The sequence below is a fragment of the Mirounga angustirostris genome, unplaced genomic scaffold (genome assembly GCF_029215605.1).
Source record: "Mirounga angustirostris isolate CCGP_5_RB_7025 unplaced genomic scaffold, mMirAng1.0.hap1 SCAF_2, whole genome shotgun sequence".
Taxonomy (NCBI): Eukaryota; Metazoa; Chordata; class Mammalia; order Carnivora; family Phocidae; genus Mirounga; species Mirounga angustirostris.
This window is the reverse complement of record NW_026991710.1, coordinates 141,408,833-141,428,517: the sequence shown is the minus strand read 5'-3', so window position 1 is coordinate 141,428,517 and position 19,685 is coordinate 141,408,833. Positions and strand designations below refer to the sequence as shown.

Below are 19,685 nucleotides of genomic sequence, written 5' to 3'. Positions count from 1 at the left end.
GTGATTTTACAAGTCAAAATCATTTCCTTCAATTACTGAAACATTGAATAATAATAAAAAAATGATTTTTTGAAAGAGTTTATTCCTCTAAAAAGGCCCACCAAGCCACTACATATATATTCTAAGTGTAATAATTTTAACTCATTTGTTGAAAGGCTAGTTATGAATTTTGTCTGTCCATTAGAGAGTTATTTGACAAAGAAAAAATGTTGTACAGATATGAGTAATCTGATTAGTCATTGGGTATATTCAGTGCTTCTTGGTATCAGCCAGAGCTGAATTAAATTAGTCACTGGTGCATTTGTCGATTGGAGCCAGAAAGTCTGCCCTAATATTTAATTTTAAAATAATTTGCACTGAGTAAATTCATGGACGTAGCCACTAAAGAAATCACATTACTTCAGAATTAGCAAGATCTATTTCTTTTAGAGTAGGAAGGTAATTATTGCCTCTTAAAAGATGGAGTAGGTTTACAATTTTTAAGTCATGTCAAATTGTGCAGTTCTGAAATATTAACAATGAGTTAAGGATAATCAGGCTTAAAATGCTACAAAGAGTAATGTTTACAAAGAAAATCAAAACAAAACTAAGCTAAACTAAAGAAAACAAAACGAAACTTCATGTGCCATAATAATTTTGACTGACTAATTTCATTCAGACTCTGTTAACATCTGAGAGCCCAGTTCGTGGTAGCCACTGCGCTAGGAAAACCGCCTGTTTAATTCTTAAAACTCTGTAGATTCAGTGTTATTATTCCAATGATCCATATGAGAAAATCAAGGCTGAGAACATTTAAGAAACTAACTCCAAATGCCACATTTAGGAATTAGTACTCATAGAGTTGAAATCAGGTGTAATGCTCTTCCTTCCATACTAGTCATCTGTCTTTTCCATAGCATGTGTAATAGAATCACCAGTGTGCTATTGTCCCTTTCTTTACTTTGTATTGAGATAACTAAATGTATCTAAATAACTATTTTTTTCTCTTTGTATACAGTGCAAACTAGAGTATCAGGCATGTGTCTTAGGAAAACAGATCTCAGTCAAATGTGAAAGACGTTGCCCATGTCCTTCAGATAAGTCCACAAGTACAAGCAGAAATGTTAAGAGAGGTAAGTGATGAAAATTTATTTATAGATTTGCATTTGTTTTTGCTATTAAAATGTTTTGCAATAAATGTTGTCATTAAATACAAAATGAAATTTACTACCTAACAGTAATTACATTGTAAATGAAGGTTTTTTTTAAGTCTCAAGTATTATAGCAAGTAATATTTTTCTACAGATTTCTATTTATCTTGATAGTAACAGTTGGATGTTTCTTTTCTACATGTTCACTACATATAGGAAATCTAAAGCAATGCCTTCTATAAATTATTGTGTCTAAAATGTGTTTGACATTCCTTTTTATTCTTTTGGAGCTAGTCAGTGGTAAAGTAGTAAGTAATAGAGTAGTTTGATCAGATGTGAAACTAGTTAGTTAGTACAATCCTTTTAAAATAAAAATGTCTACCCCATATATTGTATGTGTGTGTGTGTGTGTCTATGTGTAAAATTTCATAATAGAATGATTTCATAAATTAAACTTTCTTTTGATTAAGCCTGGAGTCCTTATATCTTTCTTTTTATTGGTTTGATGTCTACTAATAAAATAATGAAATACACTTAACTCCCTATGTGTTATTGTACACGATTTGATCTTTTGTAGATTATTTATTGTAGTTTACACAGTATTACTTACATGTTTGATATACTGTTTATGCCTTTAAAAATATCTCTATGGCTGTTTCATTTCCTCACGGCTATAGATAAGGAAGGAAATGTAGGGAATAGATGTTCCTTTAGGTCAAAGACTATTTTATAGAGCATCATCATCATTTATCATATATTTTGCAACCATATGAATCTTGTAATTTAATAGTTATTATTGTGGGTTCTCAACACAAGAATTGAGTTTTGTTGTCTTTTCTTATGAAAAATAACAAATAACTGATTTGCAGATGGGAAAAATCTTAGTGAATATGAAGTTCATTTGATATTAAGTATGTATTTTGTTAAGCATGGTATACTTGGTATTCCATGTTATAGTGCTATGATAAATATTTAGTACAGATAAAGGTTTTCTTTTAAGTTTTTATTTAAATTCCAGTTAGTAAACATACGTGTAATATTAGTTTCTGGTGTACAATATAATGATTATAAAAGTTTTGAACTTTAACTATACCACATAGATTGGTCTTTACTCATTAATATTTCAGATAATTTAAAAATGAAAACCTATGTTATCATATTACCTTTAATAAGGCAACTAAGTCAACTTTAATACTCAAAAATAAATTGACGTGCAAATTCATGGTGAGCTAGTGCTCGAACATTAGGCAATGTGCATGCACAAAGACAACATGTGATGGAAGAAAAGGTCTAAGCTGCCTTCCAAGAGCCCTGTTCTTTAAGCCTCACATTTGTTCCTTATGCCTATGTCCAGCTTCAGAGCTTGCTTCCTTCTGAATTCCCCACCCCACCATTTCCCCAATCCACTCTTCTAGCATAGTCCAAATTAGGATATTCGGCATTACCTTGAATATATTAATCAGCCCCCATATAATTAAGAGCTAATTACAGTTTTCCTTCAACTGAACTACTTTAATATCTCTGCCTTCCTCATACCCACTCCCTATTTATATAATCGAATACATTTTCCTCTGAAAATCATTTCAGGTGCAAAGTAAATCCTACCTTCGTATTCAACATCCATGTCTCATTCTTTTCATTGGAGGCTATTAAGAACAGTTGAAAAGGAATATCATAATTAGCGTATTCCTCTAATACATCACACTCTTCAACAAGGTTTCCCTTCAATAAGATTCCCTGCTTTTGAACTTACTTTTGAATGAGAAGATATGTTTGATGTTGATCAATTTATCCTATCCTCCCACAAACTGCAAAAGGAACTTAATATCCTTTAAATATGGAAGGTAACACATTTGAGAAGAGGATTCCTTGTGAGTAAACAATGATTATGTTTCACGTTGCTCAGATTCTCTGGATGACGTTTATATTAGTATGTCCAGAAGGAAACTTTTCTTAAAGTCATATCGTCAGGGGACAAAGATCATTTGTGTTCCATAGTGTGTGGAAAGAGAGGTAAGAAGAATTTAAAATAATCCTGTTTTGATGGATTGTCAGGGCAAAGTGAGTACAGGATTTTTCTAGCTGCTGTGGAAAAGCAGTACAGAAAATTGTGAATGTCATTTCTACTCAGTGCCAAAGGCCAAGAGACATGGGAAATGTAAAACTTAGTTCAGTATCATTTCTAATCTTTCAACTGTCATTTATATTAGAAGCATACTTTTGATAGACTGACTTTGGCAGTGAAGGAAATTCTGTTTAATAGCATCTCTGTTTTAGAAAAATGAGGAAGAAATTACCCACAATGAAATAGTTTTTAAATCTTTCTGACTTCCTACATTTGAGATCAAATTGACATCATATTATGTTTTTACTATATTAAAGCAGAATAAATTCTTCAAAGCTACTTATAATCTATAAAAACTAATAAATTGCATTTCCTTTATGAAGTCAAAAAAATTAATTTCTCCTCTGTTCTCCTAATGTATTCAATAGTGGATATGCACAAATTGGTCCAAGTATATACAGTCAAGTAACAAAAATAAAAAAAATAGCTTACATTTTTGAAATTCCAGATTCTGAATTTACATAGGTAAATAAGTATACCGTACCCTCTTCAATTGTTAACTTAACGATACATTTTTCTGTTTTTCAAACTCATAAAATCAAGATTACAAAGGCCATATGCTTCTAGGTTCCTATAGGGTATTACTTTCTTCACCCTAGTCACCATTTTTTTTTAACGTTTATCATTTGGTCACAAACACAGAATGATTATTTGGAAGGTTAATCAACTTCATTCAAAGACTATTGACATTTCAGATGAATTTTAAAGCTAATATATTTTATATAGCCAGGTTAATATGAAATTCATGGTTGTGATCATGGTCTAGGAAGAGATCATTTTCCATAGAATTTGCATATAATATATAATGCAATCCTAAATCTTAGGAGGGATTTGCAGGACCAAAGATCAAGAGCAATGGAAAGGACCTTAGAAAGTGTTTATTTTGTAGTTGGTAAATCCAAATTCAGAGGAATATACCCTAGAAGTATCTTAGATGATCTAAGTATGTATGTAAACACAGTAAACTTTAGACCTATGATATTCCATGTTTTCCATTAGGTTATTCACTTGACTGGCTAGATTCAGAAGACCCTTTAAATGACATTTCTTTTTAGTTTCAAATTTGAGTATTCTAATCTCCCAAATACTTTTTTTTAAATAATTATGTGTCTATATAGCTATTATGGTTTTGTATTTCTAATCTCTTAAAAATTTTATTAATTTTAAATAATATCACTTTAATGCCCTTTACCCTCACCCCAACATGCATCTAAACACACACACCTTCATAAATTGAAATATTGAGTTGGAGTGGAGACAGAAAGAGAAATGGAAGAGAACCCATAAAATATTTCAATATTATCAAAAAGGTAAAAGAAAAGAAGTGTTGATGAGGATGTGGAGGAAAGGCAACCCTTATACATTGTTGATGGCAATGTAAATTGGCACAGCCATTGTGGAAAATAATATGAGCTTCCTCCAAACACTAAAAAAGAACTACCATATGATCGGCAATACCACTTTTGGGTATATATCCAAGAAAATGAAATCAGTATTTCAAAGAGATGTCTATATTACCATTCTCACTACAACATTATTTACAAGATATGGGAACAACCTAAGTATTCATTGATGGATGAATAGAGAAATTGTGATATGTAATATTCCATTCAAGTATATACTAAAACAGAAGATTCTGCCAAATGCAGCAACATGGATGTACCTGGACAACATAAGTTGTCCATATGCTAAGTGACATAAGCCAGAAGAAGAAAGAGAAAACCTGCATGATCTCTCTTATATGGAGAATCTTAAAAAAAGTTGAATACATAGAACCAGAGAGTAGAAAAGTGGTTACCAAGGGTTAGGAGATGTGGGAAGTGGGGGAGAGGCCGGTCAAAGGGTGTAAAATCATGGTTATGAAGGTTGAATAAGGCTAGAGATCCAAGGTTCCGCATGACTACTGGTTAATAACACCATTTTGAATACTAGAGACTTGCTGAGAGAATAGATGTCAGGAGTTCTCACCATACACAACACACACACAAAATGGTAACTATGTGAGGAGGTGACATGTAAATTAGCTTGACTGGGTGATTTATAGAATGCTAATAAAAAAATACCAGTTTGGGTTTTTTGGTCTTGTGGTTCATAGTTTCCATTACATCCTCACCTGCATTTTTTTGTACAACTTAAGTTTCCTTTTATCAAAAATTGGGACTCTTGTAACTCAATCTATTTCTCTTTTAGCTTCATTCTCTAAGAGTATCAGAATTAGATGCTCATTCACTGTAACTATTAGCCTGCATACTAGACTTGCTTTCTTCAGTTTTGATTGTAAATGTGTGTGTGTGTGTGTTTGTGTGTGTGTAACTCTTTTACAGAACTTCTTTCTGTTTTATGTGGTGTTATCCTGTGGGGTAGCATAATTTATTGGCTAAAAGTATAGATTGTAGAATAGTTCTGCACTGGGTGTGTAACCTTTGGCATCATATTTAAATTTATGTGTCTCAGTTTTTTCATCTGTAAAATAGGATATATATAAATTGTAAAGATTTATGGGTGTATTTCCTCAAATTAAACCATCTTTGAATCTTTATATCATTTTAATTGATGACACTTGTTAAATGCTGTTGAATTCTAATAAAGTATATAATTTTTCATACATTGTCATTTTAAATTTTATTTTTTATGCTTTTTTTATCAGATTGGGTACAAAATGCTTGGAGAGTTTTCATTTCTTTAGTTAATAGTATTTATACACTGGAAATTAACTGCATTGAAAGTTTGTCATAACTCAGCGGTTGAATTCTGTCGCCTAGGAGCTATTATTGGTTATTTTCTTTGATAAATCTTTCACATTCTTTTCATAGCTACTGGTCTTTGCAGTGTGTGTGTGTGTGTGTGTGTGTGCGCATGTATCTTTTTCATACAATTATGCTAATTTATGCTTTCTCAAATAAATATCTGCTTATTTAGATTTTAAATGTATTAACCTAATTGTCCAGGATACTGTTTTTGTTAACTAAAAACACCCTCTCTGGTCATTTAAGATCTTCAGGAAAATTATATTTTTAACTACAACTCCAAACACATTTGTTAACACCTATACCTTCATTCCTTCATTGTTTTTGCGATTATAATTTTGTGGAGTTTATTTAAAGATTCTTGAATTCTTCAGTACTTGCTTTTGCTACTTAGTTTATATCAGAATTTGTGTGTATTAGTGTTAAGTTGGCACTATAGGACTAGAAAGTTAGAAGAAAGCAGTTTTGATTCATATGTTGTTGCCGAAGGCAACGTAAAAACATATTTTTCAAACATTGAGCCTTGGTATCAGCCACACATTTTTAAGCACAATGGGTTTAACAACAAAGTACAAGGACACTCTGCTTGCTTTTATTCTTGCTTAGGACCCACATCAGGCACAAGGTAAAGAAGACATTGTTCCGAGTCCCTCTTGTATCAGAGATCATTATGCCCATGAAAGTCACGTGTGGAGTCACAGATCATCCAACAACAGAAACAAAAAGAGCTCTTCTTTTAATGAAAGATACCTCATCCAAGACTGATTAAAATGTTTTTAAATACATGTGGGGAGCTATAGATTTATAAAGTCTTCAGTTGTCTCTTGACATGCTAAACTAGAAAGTTTGATAGGTTTTATCCACAAAAAGACAAAATATGAGGATGAGTTCTGTGTCTGACACAGTCATTTTTTCTCTATTCACTTCATTGCTCTGGATCATGTGGAGCCCTCTTAAGAAACATAATTTACTTAATTATTGTGCTATGATTATAACTGAATTTAGTTAAAAAAAGAACATTGAGTAAGAACTTATTTATGCTTTCTTCCAATTGGCAAAAAAAATATAGTTTTACCATTTATTTCTCAGATGGACTTTAAAAAGTCCCCTTTATCGTGGAATGAATTTTCAGTAGGAAACAGTTTAACATCAGTGTATTAATATGCTCTTAGAACACACAAACTTCTCCATGAAAAATAATATTCATAAATGGTAAGTTCTTCCATAATTTTACTTTCTTAGATTCATAGAAAAATAAAATTAAATAAAATTACTGGGTAGTGTTAAATGATAATTTATAATAAAAATGAAGCTTAATCTTTTGGAATATTTAAAAGATGTTTCTGGATTAAAATTGATATTTCTTAAAAAACAGAACATAACCCAGAAAGAGACTTTTTAAAGTTTATTTTTAATTGAAATGTATGTGATACATAACACTATAAATTTAAGGTGTATACATGTTAATTTGATACATTTATATATTGTAACATTATTGATATTGTAGTGATAATTTGTACCTATCATGTTACATAATTATCGTTTCTTTTCAGTGGTTAGAATAATTAAGTTCTATGGACATTTGATGATTATAATACAATATTGTTCTCTATTCACTATACTGTAAATTAGGTCTCTAAGACTTATTTACTATTCATTGCAAGTTTGTCCCCCTGAACAACACATATCCTATAACCCCAGCTGGTAACCACCATTTTACTCTGTTTGCTTTTCGATTTCACAAATGACTGATAACATACAGTATTTGTCTTCCTCTGTCTGACTTATATCACTTAGCATAAAATGCACTCAAGCTCCATTCATGTCGTCACATATGGCAGGATGCCCTTCTTTCTTATGGCTGGAAAATATTCTATTGTGTATATATATATACACCACTTCTTTTTTATAGTATAGTTGACAATGTGACATTAGTTTCAGGTGTACATCTCTATAGGTTAGGCTCTGCTCAACAAAAGAATGTAGCTACCTTCTGTCATCATGTAACACCATTACAATATCACTTACTGTTTTTGGAAAGGGATGGTTTTAAACGTGGAGATAGCTGTAGCTCTTCCCTGAAGTATTTTTTTTGTGTGTTGCTATTTAGGTGATTGATTTCAAATTGTACACAAATACTTTATTTTCTGCATAAAATTATTATAGGATTAATCTTTATCTTCCCTATAAATTATAGTTAAAAATTTTGTATCTTAAGTTTATGAAGCTGTATGTTATCAGGTATAAAAGCAAGGAAAGCCCTGTATTAGTTCTTAGGCCTCCAAAGGACTATTTATACATAGTCTTTGTTTCACTCCTTTCAAGGGTATATCTAATTCATTATTTGAAAATAATTCTTTACAACATATAATATAAGAACGCTTTTTAAAAGCAGGAGTGATAGTCACAATTTTTAACAAGTATGGAATGGGCCCCAACAAATCAGAACTGATACAAGTCCAATCAGAATCAATGTCCACTGTGATATGGTTTGCCTTCACTTATAGTTGAACATTAGAGACAACCAAAAGATGAAGCCAGACACTGCACATTTCTGGATTCAAAATGGATATGTTGAGATTGTTAAGAGTTTGATTATCAGCCAACACTTTTGCTGACATTTGCATGGTAAAATGAGTACATTTCTGTGTGTGTGTGTGTGTGTGTGTACATTTCTTGAAAGAACAAATAAAAATGCACCAAATAGAGGGATACTGTTATCCAAACTGTCTCCACACTTGAACCTTTATTATGCTGGTCTCATCTTCTTTGTAGTTTAGAGACTTAAACCCTAACCCAGAAACCACATTCCATTCAAGCTTAGTTCAAGGAAGAAAATAAATAATAATTGCGTAATCACAAATAAAGATATAAAATACTACTACTTCCAGTAATACACTACTACTTCCAGTAATACACATGCCCACTGTCCCCCGTCCACATAATATGTATCTAAAAAATTGTAATCTGCCCAATATTAAACAGTGTTGTTCTCCACCAATATTGAAGATAATGTAAGATTATGAGATATTGCTATTCCACTTCTAATATAGAATGATAATTTTTCTAAATGTGGAAGTGAGGTCAATTTTTTTGTATTTAGAACTCCTGAAAAATTCTTTTGTAAGTAAAGAAACCATAAAATATATTTAAAGTTAGCATCACATATTCTGAATAGTTCTTTGGAATAACATTTCAGAGTTTAAATTATAGTTTCTTTATGTAGCTTGCTAGCTTTTTCCAAAACTTTCAATGAGTCCCCAGGATCCTGATGATAATTTTAAGCCTCAAAATAAAAAAGGAAAGCAAAGTCAATGAAGTATTTATATAGTCCAAAAAAACTGATGTGGTATTTTGGAAGATAAGAAAAAAATAGACCATCAACTTTAGATATATATTTTTTTTATAGAAGAAAGCATGAAGCCATATTGAATTAACCCCCCCAAATGAGAATATATTCTTTTTCTCTAGATTATATTTAGAATAAGTAATTTAGTTGAACTAAAGACACTGTGTGTATTACTCTATATTTCTTTATTTGCTGATACTATTAATATTTTTGGTGAATTACTATTAGTGAATTTACTGAATATATTACTTTTTATCTTAGAAATAGAATAGGTTCTGTTAGTTACATATCAAATTACCTACTTTGCAAGTGTCTAAAATGAGAAAAGAAAAAAAATAATGCTACTGTGTGATGGATGTTTCTGTTCATAAATATGCCTACGTATTTTTTCAATTTCAAAATGCTTACAAAATTAAAATTATATTTCATTGTATTCTATATACCTCCACAACTAATTTTAAAAGCATATTTTGAAGTTTTTCATGGTTTTTCTGTTTTTTTTTTATTACAATGTATCTTTTCACTATTAGTTTGTTTAGTTTATTTGGAAATCATAGTTTAAAAGAACATGAATAATGAATAACAAAGAAATATTTTGAGTAAATGTTTGGACAAACCAGTCTACAAAGATTTTCAGTGAGTTCAACATGTAGAGGAGAGGTTATATTTGGATTTTAAACATTGAAATAAGGATGTGTGAAGATTAAACATGAGAGTTCAAGAATGGAAAAGCAAGAGCAGTTGGAGGTTTGCAATAATTGAGGTGTGAGAGGATAGTGATTAAAGTATTAAGAATAAGAAGCAGGTGATGGATTCAAGAAATATTTTAGAATCAAAATGATTAGGAACTTGTTGACTGATTGAATTTAGAGAAGGTGATGTGGCCAGCAGTCAATGACAACTCCTGAGAAGATTATGATCATAAAACCAAGATGGAAATTTGTAAAAATATCGAGTTTAGAAGGGAAAATCAGTTAGTCCAATATTAGACAGTATGTTTAAAGAGTCTAGGGTCCATCCAAATGTAGACACATTTGTGTTTACACATCTGAGGCAAGAGATCTGGTTTGGAAGAAACACTGGAGACCTATTGAGGTGTAAAAAGTGAGAGGTCTGGAAAAGACTGATAAGCACAGGCCCATAAGAGAAAGAGGAATCTATGCAAGGTTTAATGAGATGGGAATGAGAATCAGGAAAGAACAGTGTACCATAAACTGAAGGATTCTGCCTTGGAAGAGATAGTGAACTTGACTCCCAAATTTAGGAGGAATGTTCTGTGATATGAAGCTTGAGAAACGATCACAGATTTTGGCAATTAGAATACCAGTAGTGGTTGTAGAAAGATCAACTTCAGCATGTGCCAGTTAAATGAAACAATGCAAACAAATCACTTGGTGTATACAATTAGTATTCAATAAATATTTGTTCCTTTTACTACTACTCATTTCCAATTCCCAACATATAATCCATTCCAGCCAATCTGGTGGGATTGAGAGAACACAACAAATATGTAGAATATAAAGCAAAAGGGTAAAAATAATATATATCTGACATCTATTATGTGCAAGATACTTTGCCTCTGTCATTTCATTCACTCCTCACAACATGTAGGTATTATTGGTATACAAGTTGGACACAAGAGGAAACTGAAGGTCATAAAGTTAATGGATAAATACAGCATACCTCATTTTATTGCAGTTTGCTTTATTGTGCTTTGCACATATTATGGTTTTTAGATGGAAGGTTTGTGGCAGCCCTGCATTGAGCAAGTCTGCTGGTGCTAGTTTTCTAAAATCATTTGTTCACTTCAAGTCTCTATGTCACATTTTGGTCATTCTCATAATATTTCAAAGTTTTTTATTATTGTTATATTTGTTGTGATTTGTGTGCAGTGGTCTTTGATATTACTAAGGCAATTATTTTGGGGTACCACAAACTGCATCCATATACAATGGTGAACTTAATTGATAAATGTGTATGTTCTGACTGCTCCATTGGTTGCCTCCTGTCTCTCTCTCCTTGAGCCTCCTTCTCTTTCCCTAGACACGGCAATGTTGAAATTAGGCTAATTAATAACTCTATGATGGCCTCTAAGTGTTCAAGTAAAAGGAAGTAAAGGAAGTGTCACATGTCTCTTACTTTAAATCAAAAGCTAGAAATGATTAAGCATCTTGAAGAAGGCATGTTGAGAGCCAAGACAGGCCAAAAGCCAGACCTTTTGCACCAGTTAGCCAAGTTGTGAATGCAAAGGAAAAGTTCTTGAAGGAAATTAAATGTGCTATTCCAGTGAATACATGAATGATAAAAAAGCAAAACAACCATATTGCTCATAGGAAGAAAGTTTGAGTGGTCTGGATAGAAGATCAGGGTAGTCACAACATTCCCTTAAACCAAAGCCTAATCCAGAGCAATGCCTTAATTCTCTTCAATTCTATGAAGGCTGAAAGAGGTGAGGAGTTGTTGGACTCTAGGAGAGGTTGGTTCATGAGGTTTATGGAAAAAAGCCATCTCCATAACAGGAAAGTGCAAGGTAAAGCACTTGCTGATGTAGAAGCTGAGGCAAGTTATCCAGAAAAGCTAGCTCAAATAACTAATGAAGGTGGCTACACTAAGCAACAGATTCTCAGTATAGATGAAACAGCCTTCTATGGGAAGAAGATGGCACCTAAGACTTTCATAGCTGGAGAGGAGAAGACAGTGCCTGGCTTCAAAGCTTCAAAAGACAGACTGACTCTCTTGTTAGGGGCTAATGCATCCGATGACTTTAAATAAGCAGAGACTTTGAAGCCTATGCTCATTGACCATTTCAAAAATCACAGTGCCCTTAAGAATTATGCTAACCTACTCTGTCTGTGTTCTATGAATGGAATAGCAAAGCCTGGATGATAACATATTTGTTTACAACATGTTTATTGAATATTTTAAGCCCATTGTGGAAACCTACCACTGAGAAGAAAAGATTCCTTTCCAAATATGACCACTCATTGACAATGCACCTGATCACCCAAGAGCTTTAATGGAGGGGCACCTGGGTGGCTCAGTCCTTAAGCATCTGCCTTCAGCTCAGGTCATGATCCCAGGGTCCTGGGATTGAGCCCCACATCGGGCTCCCTGCTCAGCAGAGAGCTTGCTTCTCCCTCTCCCACTCCCCCCTGCTTGTGTTCCCTCTCTCGCTTTCTCTGTCAAATAAATAAATAAATAAATCTTAAAAAAAAAAAGAGCTCTAATGGAGACAATGAGATTAATGTTTTCATGCCTTCTAACACTAATTCTGCAGCCCATGGGTCATGAAGTAATTTTGACTTTCAAGTCTTATTTTTTTAAGAAATGCATTTCATAAGGCCACAGCTTCCATAGATGGTGATTTCTCTCATGGATCTGGGCAAAGTAAATTGAAAATCTTCTGGAGAGGACTCATCTTTCTAGATGCCATTAAGAACTTTTGTAATTCATGAGGTCAAAATATCAACATGAACAGGAATTTGAAAGAAGTTGATTCCAATCCTCATAGATGACGTAGAAGGGTTCAAACTTCAATGGGGAAGTAAGTGCAGAGAAATAACAAGAGAACTAGAATTAGAAGTGGAGCCTGACGATGTAACTGAATTGCTGAAATCTCATAATCCTACTTGAATGGATGGGAGTTGCTTCTTACGGCTGAGTAAAGAAAATGATTTCTTGAGGTGGAAACTACTCCTGGTGAAGAGGCTGTGAATATTGTTGAAATGACAACAAAGAATCTAGAATATTACATAAACTTAGTTGATAAAGCAGCGGTAGGATTTTAGAGGATTGACTTCAAGTTTGAAAGAAGTTCTACTGTGGGTAAAATGCTATCAAACAGCATTGCATCCTACAGAGAGACTGTTTGTGAAAGATAGAGTCAATCGATGTGGTAAACTTCTGTGTTGTGTTAAGGAATTGCCACAGACTCCCCAACCTTTGGTAATCATCACCCCAATCAATCAGCAGCCATCAACATTGAGGTAAGACCCTCCACCAATAGAAAGATTATGATTCACTGAAAGCTCAGATGATGGCTAGCAATTTTTAACAATAAAGTACATTGTTTTTTAGATATACCATTACATACTTAATAGACAATAGTATAGTACAAATATACCTTATTACATGTGTACTAGGAAACCAAAAAATTGATTTGACTCACTTTATGACAATATTTGCTTTTTTACAATGGTCTGGAACCAAACCTGCAATATCTCCAAGGTATGCCTATAGTTACCAGGTGTTTTTTCTGTTTCCTAAATCGACACTCTGCATATTTCTAAGAATAAAGAGACTAATTTCAACACAGGTTTGCCACCTTTGTAAACTTTGAATAAATCCCCTAAATTTGTTGGGCTTAACTTTTGTCAATTTAGAGGTAAAAGGAATGGCCTAATATAATTTAGCCCTCATTAGTACATGCTTGACACTTCAAACATTATTTCATTTAATCTTCACAAAATCCTATGAAGTGGATTATATTTGAATCCTCACTTTAAAGATGATTAATTTGAATCACGGAGAAGTAACCAGTCTAAAATCACATAGCTACTAAATGTCAGAGTGAGGAATTGAAGCTATGCCTCCTGACCCTTAACTACACTGTCATTACTGGAGGCTATTAAGGTCTCTCGTCTAGTATGGTCATATGTCATATGCTTTATCAATAACAGTATATATTTTGGATTATATGTGTAAATAACTTATAGTATTTGTATTATGTTATAGTTACCAAGAAGAAATAAAGAGTGACCTTTGTTTTCATAGTGAATTGAGTACAAGCAAATGTTTCTGTATACGTTTAAAAGAAGCAATGTTTAAATCATTTTAGGTTGCTTGTTAAAAGTCTAAAATTTTATTGCCTCACTTCACCTACAGTCATAGCCATCTGCTTATAGTGTATATTTTCTGAAGCCGAATTTTCATAAAATTTTATATAATAAACATTCTTAAAGACCAACCAGGAAACATACATCATTTAGTTTTTTTTCTTTTTCTTAGATGTTTTGTTTGTACTTTCTTTGGAAACATTTTTAATGCTTCCAGGGAGATGTGGGAAGATAGATATTTTAGCAATACACAACTTACTTAATGTATTACTAATAACTCTCTTTTGTGCATTTTATTCTAAAGTGTATTCATGCCAATTTCCTACTAATTGGCAAAATAATTACTGTTTCTACTATTTTTACAGAATTACTAATATCAGTAATATACTTATATTAAATATAAAATCACTGATCATAATTATATTACCAGAAATAAAAATGTGCTCAAGAATTTCAATGTATGATTTTCTCCAAATCATTTTTAATAATGAAAGTGTGCTTTATCTCTGAACAAAAATGACTGGATGAGAACTTTTACATTATGATGTGCTATTAAATGGAGTGTGGCAACACTTTACTTGATATTCACTGTCCTTTTCAGTTTTTCATTATTTTTTCCTGTTTATTCTCATGAAAAAGTTGATAGGAGATAGCACTTACTTGGCTTAAATTTACATTAAATTTTCCTTAAAATGTATTTATTTGTTCTTAACTTAGGTTTTCTGAAAGAAAGAGCTCTGATTTTTTTCATGAAAATCTTTACTGAAAATGTGACAGTTCTATCACTATAAAAGAAATATTTTAACTCTAATAGCAGAACTCATCCCAAACAGAATTAGCAAAGAATGCTTAATAATACCAAAGAAAATAGCTACAAAAAAAGCTATTTTTTGAATCACAACAAATAAGCTTAAAATATTTATGGAAGATTTATAACTCCTGTTTCTATAAGATGATAGTTTTGATGCTTCAAAATAATTCATGCACCTTGTAAAATACTAATGAGTACAAATCAAGATATAATGAGAACAACTGTTCCCTGCCCCAGCCCTTGAAAATCCTGTTCTACTGATTAGAATCACTTTGGCATTTAGTTCTTTTATTTGTTCCTATCATTATTCTGATATATGTATCCTTCACTGATGCTATACCAGTCATAGGCAATATCTACTGTCTTTTATGAAAGGTAAAGTTTTAGCCTATTTCACTACCCCAACTGCCACATCCCAATGATGACACTAAAATATTATTACGGTTATTCTATTGGTGGTTTTGTAACTTTAACTAATACATGTAAACTTGTTTCTTGTTCCATCAACTTCAGAAAAGTGTCACTGGACTCCCTAAATTCCACCACTTCTACTAATTCACCTCAGCTTCTTTCATCTGTATATATTTGTTTATTACATTTAAATACTGTTTTTAAGAATGTGTTCTCTGATTTGTCTACAGCTTGGTTCTAAATGTTGAAAATCAACAAATACTGTTCATATTATTATGTCTGTAAATAATTTTCACCACAGTGTGATCTACTATGCTATAGATACATGCCCACCACACTACCTAATACTATAAGCCTCGTGCCACTAAAACGAGAATGTCAAAATCAAAAGGATTATTTTTCAACACTAACAGTTGCTTAAAATAATCCCAAGTTGTAGTTAACTTTATAATGTTTTAGTTAACTTTAACACAACCCTCTTTCATGAAGCTTCTGAATAACTTTCTTTTTCTTCCTGGTAAAAGAACAAAATTGTAAGGTAATGCCTCTTGGGTTTCCAGTGGTGTTGGAAAGCAATTCTCCATGGTGTTTTTACAAGTCTTGAACAATCTTTTCAAGGTAACATCCTTAGACCCTAGATATAGGGTCCCTGGTCCCTCCAGGTTAGTGGGAAAAATTATTTAATTACAGGATAGTAAAGCCCCCTGCTTCTGTGAGATTTGCTTACATTCACAGATGCATTGTGGGCACTGTTCCACTGAGCCTCTATGGGACTCGTGGGGGGTGGTCAATGAGAACCACGTGAAGAAAAAACTCATGTGTCCTGCTGTTCCATGAGAAATAAACTGTCTAAATTGCTTTAGAATTATTTCAATCACTTACTAAATTTATGGTAATGTGGCAAGCAACACTCCAGTTTCTTGAAACTACTCGCCCTCTATTTGGCACTTGTCTATTCTGTCATTCTGCTCCAATCTAGACCTGCTGTTGTCTAAGCCTGCAGTAAAACCCCATCTGTAACTCTTAGAACACGTATTCCTACTCCATATCCACAATTGTTTGGATTGAATATCTTCCTTTTTCTCATGTTGTCTCCTTTGGTTTTCTTGACTAGATCATTTAATTTTTTTTACGTTTTTTATTTATTTAAGTAATCTCTACACTCCAAGTGGAACTTGAACTCACAACCCCAAGATCAAGAGTCCCACACTCTTCCAACTGAGACACCTAGGTGCTCCTCCTTTAATATTTCCTTAAAAGGGATGTGTAGATACTAGACTTTTTGAGAACGTCAATATCAGAAAAGTCCTTATTTTGATTTTAGGATTGGTAAATAATATAGCTGAGAAAAAAATACTGGATAAAATATTATATTCCCTCAGAAATTAAGGGCATTGGTTTTTGTTGTATAATTTCTAGTGTTGGTAAGAATATTTTTTACATTATTTCAAATGATATATTAATAACTGAAAAGAATATTGTAATTATTAAAGTGTTATATCAATAACATTAATGGTATGCTTGTAGACTAAAGAACTTGTACCTACCAGAAAATCCAGAGCTAAATATTAAACTAAATAGGGGTCTATCTTAAATATGTTTTGATCATACATAGTTTCTGCCTCTTTCTCTTTTAAAGATGCCAGGGCATCACAGAAAAGTGTCATTGATTACCAAAAGTTATGACCAATATATTATAAATTAATGTTATATGTCATTAATGATTTACATACTGTAATTATGACAAATATCTCCATATGTCCTTTAAAAAACTTTGTATAGCAGTCACTCCTCTATCAGATAATTTTCTTATAGATTTTAGCCACATTTAAATATAGCAATCAATGATTGAGTACACAATTGTTTAAGAAAAAATGCTCACCATTTGGACATATTAGCAAAAACTTCTAAGATTCTAGTCTATTTATAAAAAGTGTTGAGACAATTACTTAATTAGGTCAAGCAAAATAATTTTTATTAAAATCCTACAACTTTGGGCATTACTTCTTTCAAGAAGATATTAAATTTGCATCTGGCCTAATTTCTGTCATTTTGCATATATCTCACGTACCAGATCAAGATCTATAATTTGCATTTCTAAGAAATTGTGATCATTATAAAGTCTTCTATTTAAAAATTAAATGTCCAGGGACTCAGTTAATCCTAATGCTTAAACTCTCAGGTGTTGTGGTCAGACATCTATATGCTTACATTAGTGATCTTGCCACTGACTTGAAGTTTGACTTCGAGAAAATTAGTGTGCTTATTGTTACTGGGAATTCATTGCTTCTAAGCCCTCTCAGTGGATAAAGCTAGGACATACTTACATATATACTAACCTGTATTTCATGATTAATTTTATGTGCCAACCTGACTCAGCCACGAGATGCCCAGACATTTGTTTAGACTTCTCAGTGTCTATAATTGTGTGTGCCACTCTTTATCACGAATCAGTCTATTATCTATTTCTATCTATCTATCTATCTATCTATCTATCTATCATCATCTATCTATCTAATCTATCATTTCTCTATCATCTATTCATCTATCATCTATCATCTATCATCATCTATCATCTATCTATCTATCTATCTATCTATCTATCTATCTATCATCTATCTATCATCTATCTATCATCTATTTACCTACCTACCTACCATGTATAGATATCTGTATCTATATACACATATTTAGATCATTGGGTAAATATCTAGGAGCATGGCTGCTGGGTTAGAGAGTAAGTCTGTACTTAGTTTTATAAGAAACTGCCATACTGGGGCACCTGGGTGGCTCAGTTGGTTAAGCGTCTGCCTTTGGCTTGGGTCATGATCCCGGGGACCTGGGACTCTGGGATTGAGTCCCACATTGGGCTCATTTCTCCACGGGAAGTCTGCTTCTCCCTCTCCCTCTGCCCGTCCCCCTGCCTGTGCTCTCTCTGTCTCTCTCTCTCAAATGAATAAATAAAATCTTAAAAACAAAACAAAACAAAAAAACTGTCATACTGTCTTTCAAAGTGACTGCATCATTTTGTTTTGTTTTGTTTTATTTTATTTTGTTTTTTTAAGGTCAATCATTTTTTTCTTCCAAATTTTTATTTAAATTCTAGTTAGTTAATATATAGAATAATATTGGTTTTAGGAGTAGAATTTAGGGATTCATCGTATAACACCAAGTGCTCATAATAACAAGTGCCCTCCTTAATACCATCACTCATTTAGCCTATCCCACCTACCTCTCTCCATCAACCCTCAGTTTATTCTCCATCATTGAGTCTCTTCCCTCTCTTTTTTTCCTTTCCCATATGTTCATCTGTTTTTTTTCCCTAAATTCCACACGAGTGAAATGATATGGTATTTGTCTTTCTCTGACTTATTTCGCTTAGCATAATACACTCTAGCTCCATCCATATTGTTGCAAATGGCAAAATTTCATTCTTTTTGATGGCTGAGTAATATTCCATTGTGTATATATGCCACATCCTCTTTATCCATTCATCAGTTGACGGATGCTTGGACTCTTTCCATAATTTGGCTATTATTGATAATGCTGCTATAAATACCAGGGTACATGTACCCCTCCAAATGAATATTTTTGTACCCTTTGATTAAATACCTAGTAGTGCAATAGCAGGGTTGTAGGGTAGTTCTATTCTTAACCTTTTGAGGAAACTCCATACTGTTTTCCAGAATGGCTACACCACTTTGCATTCAACCAACAGGGTAAGAGGGTTCCCCTTTTTCTGCATCCTCACTAACATCTGTTGTTTCCCAAGTTGTTAATTTTAGCCATTTGACAGGTGTGAAGTGGTATCTCATCACGGTTTTGATCTGTATTTCCCTGATGATAAGTGATCTTGAGAATTTTTTCATGTGTCTATTGGCCATTTGTATGTCTTTGGAGAAATGTTTGTTCATGTCTTCTGCTCATTTCTTAACTGGATGATTTGTTTTTTGGATGTTGAGTTTGAAATGTTCTTCATAGATTTTTGGATATTAACCCTTTATTGGGTATGTCATTTGCAAATATCTTCTCCCATTTCATAGGCTGCCTTTTAGTTTTGTTGATTGTTTCCTTCACTAAGCAGAAATTTTTTCTTTTGATGAAATCCTTAATGTTCATTTTTGCTTTTGATTCCCTTGTCTCTGGAGACGTGTCTAGTAAGAAGTTGCTACAGTCGAGATAAAGGAGGTTGCTGCCTACTCTCCTCTAGGATTTTGATGGATTCCTGTCTCACATTTAGGTTTTTCATCCATTGAATTTGTTTTTGTGTATGGTGT

At 32.7% G+C, this 19,685-nt stretch overlaps 1 protein-coding gene across 1 annotated transcript in view; it reads left to right on the top strand.

Moving 5' to 3' along the window:
• SPOCK3 (SPARC (osteonectin), cwcv and kazal like domains proteoglycan 3) overlaps positions 1 to 19,685 on the top strand; it is a 321,182-nt gene that overhangs the window by 159,135 nt on the left and 142,362 nt on the right. The window contains exon 4 of the mRNA XM_064585249.1: positions 998 to 1,112. Coding sequence (XP_064441319.1) covers positions 998 to 1,112 — 115 coding nt within the window. The remainder of the gene's footprint in view (positions 1 to 997; positions 1,113 to 19,685) is intronic.